Source organism: Haemaphysalis longicornis, unplaced genomic scaffold (assembly GCF_048455015.1).
Source record: "Haemaphysalis longicornis isolate Haplotype H1 unplaced genomic scaffold, Haemaphysalis longicornis Haplotype H1 scaffold_1, whole genome shotgun sequence".
In the NCBI taxonomy this organism is placed as follows: domain Eukaryota; kingdom Metazoa; phylum Arthropoda; class Arachnida; order Ixodida; family Ixodidae; genus Haemaphysalis; species Haemaphysalis longicornis.
In genome coordinates this window covers 23,912,756-23,924,049 of record NW_027526203.1, presented here as the reverse complement: position 1 = coordinate 23,924,049, position 11,294 = coordinate 23,912,756, and the positions used below count along the sequence as shown (strand labels likewise).

The window sequence follows — 11,294 nt, the reverse complement described above, 5'->3', positions numbered from 1 at the left end:
AGTTCGTTCATTTTCATGATATAATTTCATATTCATGATCTAATTTTATTTTATACTTGGCTTATACCACTGCAATTTTATACACCACAGTTGTTTTCCTGAGGAAACAAAAAAATATGACAGACGATTACGGTAGTCGCTAATGCGAAATTTGAGCGCACCGCGAACTGTAGTCTTCTCGGCGACGGCGCATAGCTGCTGTGTGATTGCGTCCACAACACATTCACGACGGCATGCGGTATACTCTGTCGTTATCCCCGCACGGGGCACCTTGAGTAATCTTGGTGACGGTACTGGCGATACCGCGGACCCCGAGCCCCCCAACATAAGCTGTGACCTACCGTGGTGATGTGTTTTTAAGGTGAAGGGTAGAAACCTCTAATGGTGGCCGTCGGAGCCTTGGTCAAGCTCCGGCCGATGGGCTCCCTGCCTGTCTACCAGGCAGGGAGCTCCGGGACCTCTTTGACTAACAGGGTAAGGTCAAAGGAGAAAGTACCCCCGTCTCTCTGCTTTCCAATGTATCACATGGCATTTTCAACCCCCCCACCCCCCCCCAGACGTGATCGGTCCCCGAAAAGGGGCCGCACCGAAGTTTTCTTTCCACCCCTACCAACTATCAACGTTCCCAAACATGACAACTATCCCCGTTTTTTGGTCCTTGAATCAATAGACAAATCCAAACCCGTCTCCTCCCAATCTGTATTCCTCGTCTCCAAGTTCCTTGAAGGAATCATTGGGAAATCTTTCGAGGCAAAGAAACTACGAACAGGCGAAGTGTTGGTTGAAGTCAAGACGTAGCAGCAAGCCACAAATCAACTGACCCAAACCCGCATGGCAGATCTGGACATCACTGTCACACCCCACCGCAGCCTCAACAGCTCGCAGGGGGTGATATCTCAGACAGATTTGCTAAGTGAAACAGAGACCGACCTTCTGGAAGGCCTGAAGGATCAGGGCGTAACAGCTGTCAGGAGAATCACCATCCGTCGCGACAATGTAGAAATACCAACAAAGCACGTAATCTTAACATTCAGCAGTTCAAAACTTCCTGAACACATCAATGCTGGTTTCATTAGTTGTGGTGTACGTCCGTACATACCTAACCCGCGCCGCTGCTACAAGTGCCAGCGGTTCGGGCACGCTACAACTTCTTGCCGCGGCAAACAGCTCTAAAGCCATGGATTTTACGGGGTGGGCGCGCGTCTTTCAGTAAATTGAATATTTCACCCGTAAAAAGGGGTGGGCGATGTTTCGTCGGAGGGCGTTCACTCGGAACTTTCCGGTAATCTAATCAAAACGCGAGCGTACATTTCGCCGGTGCAGGGGGCTCGCTACTACAGTCGGTAGAAATTCTAGCCTGTGTATCGCTATGTAGCGACGGTAAAAATAAGTTTCCGTTCACGGAAACTTTCGCGCATGCAAGGTCGACTTCCGCAATCACCAGTATCTCCTGCTCAATGTCCATACAGACTGAAAACGTAGCTTAAAAAAAAAAAGGACGTCGTCGTCTCATGTGCGACCCACTCGCTGAAGTAACCATGGTAACGACGACGCTCTAAACCAAACCGCCGCCGTCAAAAATCGCGGACATTCCGGCGGCCAACCATGAAATGAGTGCTTCGCCTCGGACGAGGTCGGACTATGTCGTCATCGCAAGCCGCCGAGCCAACAAATAGTTCTGTCTCGTCGGGGTAATAACTTTTGTTAGCGTGAGCGAATATGCTTACTATTTTTGCACTTGTTTCTACAAGAACTATAGAGTAGATTTCTGACACAAACAAAAACACTTTGAAATCCATCTCAGGCCCCCTTTAACCTTCATGTCTTGAGATAAGAGGGCTGAGTTAGATTGTGTAAATGCACAAACCTATGTACATACATGGCAGTCTATGGCGGTATCATGGGCAACTGAGTAAGCACAGCGTGACAAGGCTTCAAAATTTTACGAAAAAAAATTACGATCACTGGAAAGGAATTACGATAAGCTCTATGCACATGCCGGTTTCGTGAAGCTGGTCTGCGATATTCACACCTGGTTAGTATACAAAATCTTTCACGGTGCGGCTGCGTCGAAACCATTTATTTACACTCCCGTAAATACAACTTGTTGGCGAACACAATCACCGTCCCACCTAAATATCTACCTCGAACGCGTACAAAATGGAATGCAAGTTCTTCCTTAGCCTTAGGTCACCAATTGTAAGAAGGCGTGGTTTTATCGTGGTCCGCTGTCTTTCTCAGCTTTATTTCCCCGGGACTTGCGTTTGCGTAGCTCCATCCCTGAAGACTTATGGGTGGTAGCGTCAGAATCAGGAGTAGAAGCAGAAGGCTGGGGAGCGGGTTTCGACGTCGTGTCAGCAGTCGTGGTCTCACCCTTTTTGATGCGGGAGTTTCCGCCCCGCTTTTTTTTAGGCTCAGGAAGGGGGGCAGCAAGCTGAGCAGCGAGTTTCTGGACAACTCCTGCTTCCTTGCGCTGAGTCGTGTTAGTTTGCGCCTCGCCTTCACCTGGTTGGTTTTCAATGTCTAAATATGGTCGAATCTGTTCGAAACCCTGACCTTCTGGTGCGGGCATTGGCTTTTTCGATTTCTTCTTATAAATTGGAGACCTCGCGAGGACCTCGTCCTCTAAAAGAGAGGTGTGTGTCTCCTCTTGTTTTAATTCCTTGGTCCATTGTGTGCGAGCTGGCGTTTGCGAGCTTCTGGTCTTTCTGGTGTTGGCATGCTTTTTCTGCGTCGGTGACAGCGGGACCTCAGACACCATGCAGAGCTGCACCTGCGTATTCTTGATGGTGGAGGAGGAGTCATTGGGGTCAGCGGCCAGTTTTGGATGGCCTTCGTTGTCCTCATGGCAGGGTTTGTCGTGCGGCCGCACCACCACACTCCCTGTGCGGCTTTTGCTGGTTTTTTCCTGATTCGTGATTTCCTTCAGGAGGCTTGACGACTGCTTGTCGGGGTTCGGGAAACCTGGCACTCCCAAAGGCAGATCGACGTTAGCAAGTCTCTCTTCGGGAATGCGGCCCTGATGACCCGAGTAACGTTGATTCTTCCTTACGGTGACTCTTGCATATCGGCTTTCGTCAGGCGATGAAGTCAGCAGTGGTTGGTCGCAAAACGACGACGTCTCTTTAAAACTCTCTCCATTCGCCTCTTCGTCTTCCTCCAAGACCATCTCCATGCTACTACGGTCCTGGTCACCGTACCTACAGCCCGGTGCATACAGGGACTGCCGGGGTTCCTCAAGGCTGTTCTCTTCAGGAACAGCAAAGGTGGCGTCGGGGCTCATTACAGACACCATCAATTCGATGGCCCTCATATTGTTCTTCAACAGGGCATCAATGGATCCTTTTTGGTGCTGGATTAAACTGTTCAGCCGAGGCAGATGGAGGGCATCCAACAGAAGCTGCCGGCTGGCTGCCCCCTCGAGTTGCGTTATTTTAGCCTTCGATTTCACTAGCTCTTCAACGAGCTCTTTGTTGTTTAGCTTCAGCCTTATTATAAGGCTACGAGCTTCATGAATTAGTCTCCTGTGGTTGGTGCACTTCGCTTTGGACCTCTTTATTCCAGTGGTCTTTCGCAGCTTCAAATTGTATCGTACTTCCATGGTGGTACCGGGTTGAAGGGGACTGCTGGCCGAGCACGCCCCAGGTTCCTGCAGAGCAAAACGTTCGGAGAAGCTTTGGCGACACGTTAAGTACAAGAAGCGCCGCGGTGACGCAATGACTGCAGTGGTTTCAGCGCTACATTAGGTTGGGATACATCGACATACTTCTCTGTGATGTCTCGCGCGTCTTTTTGATCCTTAAGTTTGGCTTTTGAGATATCGGTCACGGTGCGGCCGATCGAGCTCATCCAATGCGCCGAACGGAGGCGGTAGCGAGTGCGCTACCTCGCACAGAAAAAATGAAACCCACAACCAATATGACGCGTAAATTGGCGCGTCTGCTCAGGTGGCTAACGTTATTACGTGCTGCGCCTATTGGGTGATTTCTGCAATTATTTGCATGAGCAGAAAATTGGCTGGCCGAGCTACTGAGAAAATAGTGCCCACGCTCTAAAAAGCGCTCAGTATATTCGCCGCATGCAATTTGCGATAAAAAGCGAAAGCACATAACCCATGCACAAACAACAAACCAAATATCCCTTCTTAATGGCAAGACACACGGGGCCTTCGGCAAACAAGAAATTTGTGTTGCTCCACAACCTATAGTAGCAACAAAACGACAACGCCGAATCCATGCAAGATTTTAACGACGATAAGCAAGCAGTTCGAAAGATTGTCCCAGCAACCGGCACCCGCCTACGGCAGCTCCAGTGACAGGCATCAAGGGGGCAACTTGTTCCAAGCTGTTGATAACGCAGCGTTACCTCGTTTTCGGCTACCGTGCGCAACACCCTTTAGTTACTATCTGCAGTTGCACTGAACGCTCTGAACTTTCTCCACGGAGAAAGATATAACATGAGCGCCGAATGAGCTGTTTCAGATGTTTTGGCGGTTCCGGTACTGTCCCGAACCCGCAGAGCCCTATCTAGATGGCACCTACCAATGGGCACGATTACCCGGCATTTCCGGCGCGTCAGCGCTTGACCTCACCGCCGGCCGTTACAGCGGCATGCACTCCCGCTGAATTTGTTTTCGGCTTCAGCGACGGTACTCTTGGGCATGTTTTGGCCCAGCTCCGCATTCGCTGCGTACCTACTAAGCACAAATTCCCGCCAACTAAGCGCGGATGCACTGCGCCAACCACGCAAAACTAAATCCACGTAGCCTTACCGATCGCCGAAGAGCGGTCTCTGTTGTGGCCATCTCCGAAGGCCTCTTTCGGACGGTACAAATGTGCGAGCGAAAATTTGCACCAGATACCGGCGGCTAATGAAACGTTCTTCCTTGTACGAGCGGCAGCCACAGAGGAAAAAAACCGGGCGTTGCCAAACGAGGCACGCACCACGAGCAGCTTCTGCCGCTTCGTCTTTCTCCTTCTCGAATCACCCACCTCAAGGAAGGTGGGCTCGATATTCCCCTTCTGTGCAGTCCAACATCATCGGCTTTTTATTCTTTTTAAAATTATTTTGTCTATGTCATAGTAATTTTTATGTATTTCTATTTTCTCTGGGATCGCACATTTTGCCATTTCATTTCGTGCGCGCAATAAAACTGCACTTACGGATTTACACCCTCTTGCCGCTTCTTTTTTTGTGTGTGCAAAAAATAAATGCTTGAAAAAAAGATCCACAGTACGCACGCCCACTAATCATTGCTCTTTATCATCGGTAAAGCTTTCTCTGGATATTAAAAAAGTATAAAGAGACGTGTTTTACGTGCCGAAGTTACAGCTATGCTATGAGGCACACCGCTGTGAACGGCTACGGAATAATTTGGGACACCTTGGTACCTTTAACCTGCGCCCAAATCTCGAGAGACGTACGGGAGTCCCAAGCAGTGGCTCAGTCTGAACGCAGACGACGAAATTTATCCTCATTATCATCTTCATACACGCGCGCTACCCTTTTTCGCGCTATCCTAGCACAGCTGCTACAAACGTTGCTGGGGGGATGCCGAGTGGAAGCGAGGCTCGTCACCTGCCTCTGTCGACGCGCTCATGGCACGTTGTTTCGACGGGCCCCGTGACTCCCGCCTCCTTTTGTCCGCCTTGCAACATGGATTGTGCACAACCACACACCACCCGAGGGGCTTCAAGAAATGCGGCTGGTGTGGGAAAGAGCGTCACGCGAGGGCCATCTGCCATCTGGGCCTCATGGCGACGACGGCTTCATCCAAGTGGGAAGTCTCTCCCCTCGTCGAGTCACAGACCCTGGTCTTCAAAATCGACACGGGTGCGGACGAGACTGTTATCCCGGAACGACAATTCCGACGGCTCTTCAAGCACGTCGTTCTGACTTCCCCCGACCGGAGGCTTCAGGGTCCAGATGGAAAAACTCTGCGCATCTCGGGACTGGCAAGGCTTCATTTCAAGCTCAACGGCCGAGAAAGCGTGGAAAACGTCTACATCCTACCTGGTCTATGCACAGCCCTACTTGGAAAACCACCCATCACCAACCTTGGTTTATTCCCGTCAGTGAACAATGTGTTGGTACCACTTCCACTCTACGAGAAGACCAGGGCAGAGCTTCAGCGAATGTGCTTGGAAACCTTCTCAGAGCCGATTCGAGAGCGCTATCTGAGTCCCGAAGAAATGAGCTACACCTACGATTACAATCAACCGTCGAAGCAGGACATCGAGCATCGCCCTCCCGAGTACATCGCGGACCCGATTCTGTTCCGGCTATCGACACCGCCCTGGATTCCCCGTGGCGGCCCCCTCCTACCCTCGCGGCAAGCAACGCCCGAGCGCTGGAAATTTCTGCAACCTCCCCAGCAGCTTCCGTGCCACAACCGGCGCAGCGCCCGCGTGGCAGCCCTGCTGACAGGCACCCGCGACACCCTCGCGGGCAGACGAGCGAGCCGTGGTACAACAATTTCGCCAACAACAGGGGTGAATCACTGCTCGAACCTTCGGTCTCCTGGCTGCCTGACGGCGAGTTCTTTCGAACCTCCAGCACGCTGGAGCGGCCACCCGCGGCGGATACGGAGACGATGCTGGAAAATAGTGAAGAGGCCCGTGCCGCCGTGCGAGGGGCATCCATAGCGCAGCAGCACAGACCATCAGAGCAGCAGCACAGACGATCGCGTATGAAGGAGTTTTCAGACTACACCCCGAGCAACGAGTCACTGTCCGCATCGACCGAGGTTCTCCTGCCGCACCCCAGGGCGACGGCCAAGAAGCAGAAGTGAGGGGACGCTCGCAGAAAGAGCAACGACCACAAGAGCGGAGGCGACAGCTTTCACCAGGGCGACAAGGACGAGAAGCGGCACGACACCAAGTCCATACCATCGCTTCGCCTGAGGCGGCCAACCTGGAACCGTGCAGCGGCGAGCCGGTCCAGAGAGGCGGCTCCGTCGGATTCCAAGCAGCAACCTTCCTTGAAAGGAGTTGCCTCCATCCATCCATTGAAAGGGGAGGATGTGGGACAATGTGCTATACCCGCACGTGTAGCGTAGTGAAGAGAATAAAGCTCTCCCGTCATGCGCGTGGTGCCGGGCAGGCATTCCTTCCAACAGTGCAGCCAGTGCAGGGCGGCGAAAGGTGAATGAATGGGAACGACAGCGAAGAACTGCCGATATTGGCGGACAACGGAAGGAGTGACAGGCAGTCGTTGCCGCTGCTAAAGCCAGTAAACGTGATCACTGAAGCGGTTAGAACTAGCTTCACTAAATAAAGGCTTTCAGAGTATCGGCACTATTTTCTCTCATTGTTATGCGCCGCCAGGATTTTCATTGGTCGGTCGGCACCACGTGATATTTGTTTACATATAGGTGCAGTCATTTTGTTTCTGGGTGCGTCTCCTCTCTCTCTCTCTCTCTCTCTCTCTCTCTCTCTCTCTCTCTCTCTCTCTCTCTCTCTCTCTCTTTCTCTATCTCTCTCTCTCTCTCTCTCTCGCGCGCGCGCGCTCTCTCTATGCTGCGTTGAAGCAAAGAGCGGCCGGTCACACTCTGCCCGTCAGAACCGGCGGCGGTTTCGTTGAAAGACATGGCAACACTGCAAGCCAGAAGCAAAATGGCCCCCAGATGCTTCCGGGTGCACGAGGTGGCAGTACTCTTAAGCATAGCTTATTAAGTGACGCTAGTTATAGTTGTTGACAGGGTAACTCTGCAGGAGAAGCTCCGCGCACGGGCGTGGTGCGGTCGCCTTAGGAGACTTCCGCTATTCATTATGTAGTTCCGTACTTATAATGTTGTTTTGCATATACATAATCACTACACAGAAGGGAATTATATCAATATCGAATTATTTTTACGGCACGAAGAACAATTTAGTTAGAAGGTACACACAAAAAACTTAAAAAAACATTATGGAAAACGGGGTGCGGCAGAAAAAAAAGAAATGCGAACCTGCCAAAAAAGAAATTAGCTTTAGGGAGAATTTATGTAATTTTTTTCATTTTATAGTTGACATTACTGCATAACGGAATGTTTTTAGCCGTTTTCCTTTAAAAACCTGCCAGGTAAGTTCCTTCGCATTAGTTCCTACGTCAGGTTTTAACGCACTCGCGCACGCATAGTGCGCCACCAACACCACTTGCACCGCACGTCCCCTCATCGGCTCTCTGAGTGCGTTGTGTTGCTTTTCTTCCGTGATGTATCCCCACGTGGAAACATCGGCATGCGATTCTTTCTTGCTTGGTGAGCCTGGTGGAGCTTCAACCGCTACACCGGGCCAGGGAGCTGAAATGCACCGTGGAAGATACTGCCGCATTTGTCGCTGATATGCTCGGAATTGGCGTGCGGACCGTGTTTGCGGTCAAGAAAGAGGCACAAGCCACTAATGGAGTGTTGTCAACGCCGTCTCGCAAACGCCCGCGGAATTCCGAGAATAAGCGACGCAGTGCCTTGTACGACAGCTTCACGTTGAACGTGCTGAGGTCCTGCGTGTACGACATTTTTCTCCGCAACGAAATAACGATTGTGGCCAAGATATCAAAGGAGTTCTCGGAGCGTACAAGTGACCCGTCGCTGAAGCCGTGGACTGTTCGTCGTCTACTTCGAGAGATCGGGTTCAAGCGGGAGAAAAGAAGCCGGAACTCTGTGCTGCTTGACCCCGAAGACATCCTCGCATGGCGGCATGAGTACCTGCGTGACATTCGGCGGTACCGAGCGGAAAATCGACAGATTTTCAACTTGGATGAGACCTGGGTGACGGCAGGACACACGACCTCGGCTGTATGGACTGACACCACTGTGAAGTCCAGTGAAGGCGCCTTCAGGCGCTGAAGCAGCCTGACTGAAGCAGCCATCAGGTAAAGGTCAGCGGGTCATTGTAACCCACATAGGCAGCAAATATGACTTCGTTGATGGGTGTCTCGACGTGTTCCGTGGCAAAAAGACAGGGGACTACCACGAAGAAATGGACGGCCCCCGCTTCGAAGGCTGGTTTGACGGTGGGCTGCAGAGGTTCCCAAGTGGTAACGTCATAGTGATGGACAGTGCCTCCTACCACTCACGGTGGAACGAGGCAGTGCCAACGACGAATTCCATCAAGCGAACGATCACAGAGTGGTTGGACAGCAAAGGCATCCAGTACAGCGCTGAACTGACCAAGAAGCAGCTGCTGGGAATAGTTGCTCGTGTGAAGCCACGCTTTATCAGCTACCGAGTCTACACGGCTGCACAGAAGGCAGGCTTTATCGTGGTAAGGCTGCCGCCTTACCACTTCGAGTTCAATCCTATCGAACTGATCTGGGCGGAAATTAAGAACGCTGTGGCAGCAGCCACCACGACGTTCAACATTACGCATGTGGAACAGCTGCTAAAGGATAAGGTTGCAGAAGTCCCAGCCGAACATTGGCGGGAGGCTGTGAGGCATATGCAAACACTCGAGGCAAATTTTCAGCAAGTGACGTGCAGTAGTGACTACATTGACCCAATCGTCACCACGCTTGAGGAAGACGACGAAAGCACTTCCGACAACGCCACTGCTTCTGACAGCGACATCTCAGGTGACATCATCATCTCAGGTGTTTGGCCTGTTGATGAGCTTTGAAAACGACGACGACAGCACTTCCAATGGCACAGATGCTTCCTACAACAGCAACTGTTTTGGTTGGTGGCGTTAAACACGCCGAAGCTACACCTGGTCTATGAGGCCCGCTGTAGTGAAGAGTTCTGGATTAATTTTGACCAACTGGGGATCTTTAACGTGCGCCGAAATCTTGACACATAGACCTTTTCGCTTTTCGCCTCCATCAGAAAAGCAGCCACCGTGGATGGGATTGACCCTGCATCCTTGGACTGCAGTGGGTTGACGTCTCTGGTGTTTGCCACCATCAGCACTCGACCGTCTCCACAATCACCATGATCAAACAGCCTTTTTAAAGGCTACCAAAATTTTGTTTGGCGGAATTGGGTCTTGGTGACATCCATCCCCATCTGCTCTAAAAAACCTAATTATCTAGGACTTAAACAATGGCAGGAAAAGCAGTGGCAGTGTCTTATGAAATAGCAACAGAGTACTTTGATACGTTTCAACATCACAGAAAGATAACTATAGCACTACTTGAAGAAAAGATTGTAATATCGGCACATCTAACCATTGCGTCAGTAGCAGCGATGCCAGTGATTTTGACTCTGATGGCGGAAAGCACAATGCCACAAAGGTGTACTGAAGTGTAAAAGCAAGTTTGCCTGTATAAGTAGTAGCCGAGTGTCGTGAATACAAACATACCACTCACAGCAGCAGCAGAGTCTTATCATTACATAAAAATCAATAAGCATGAAAACAGGTATCACTGCCCCATAAACTTTCCCACACTACATTTTGTGACATAAGTTTTGAATGGTGACTCACCAGATTGGTGGAACTTGCCGAAACATTTTTCTGAAGCTAACACTGAGTCAGGCACATGAAAACGTAAATTAATGTGCGAGGGAACTTACTCGTGCGCTTTCTTTTAAGGGTGGAAAGCTCAGCTACCAAACATAAAACAGGATGCTTCAGTCCAAGCGGCTATGGTTGTTTCAGTTTTTTGTTGAAACATTTCGCCTTGCATACAAGCACAGCAAAAAGATGCATGCATGCGGATCAACATCAGAGCCTAGCGTACCTGCTTACCACTGGTGCATACATGCAACAGAAGGGGGCAAATTAAAACTGAGTGCAATCAACATTGAAAAAATGGATGGGATATAGCAGACGGGAACGTCAGGTTCAATTGTCAGCAAACAAGTCATTGTTAGTCATAAAATAATATCTGAGAGAGCTATGAAATGTATGATCTTTCAGTTAAAACAAAAATTGTTTTGCCTGTAGTGCTCCTTGAAAGACAATCAACTGCAGTATCAGTGGGCTGCGCATCTTCAAGTGAGTTAAATCGCCTGCAGTTGCAAGGAAACAAGTGGTCCACTCTCACATTATTGTGTCATAAAGTCGCCTCTCTCTCATTTCCCAGTCCAGAATAGTTCTGAGCAGTTTGCGGGCATGCCAAGCCTGATCTCGCAGAAGGCATTCCATGGGCAGAAATAAAGTACGGAGCTACTCTGGAACAGTCCTGGGTAGTTTTCAACTTTCACCACTGTTTCTTGGCCAGAAGCCAAAGTGTGTGCATGAGAAGCAGCAACTTAAGAGCATGAAGTCCTGAATTCATTTTAACGTATTACACCAGTCTCTTCAACTCTCACCTCAGCTTCACGGCCAGAAGCAACGGTGAGCGCATTGAGGAGCAGTGACTTAAGAGCATGAAGG

The 11,294-nt window shown here is 50.4% G+C and overlaps 1 protein-coding gene across 1 annotated transcript; it reads left to right on the top strand.

Annotated features, from left to right (window-relative positions):
- The first annotated feature begins 8,960 nt into the window (after positions 1-8,960).
- Positions 8,961-9,596, top strand: LOC144158585 (uncharacterized). Its single transcript, XM_077689601.1, has one exon. The coding sequence runs from the start codon at positions 8,961-8,963 to the stop codon at positions 9,594-9,596; it is 636 nt and encodes a 211-aa protein (XP_077545727.1).
- The last annotated feature ends 1,698 nt before the right edge of the window (positions 9,597-11,294 follow it).

What these genes read in the sequence shown, in the direction of transcription:
- LOC144158585 (XM_077689601.1), top strand. Translation starts at nt 8,961, where the DNA reads ATGGACGGCCCCCGCTTCGAAGGCTGGTTTGACGGTGGGCTGCAGAGG.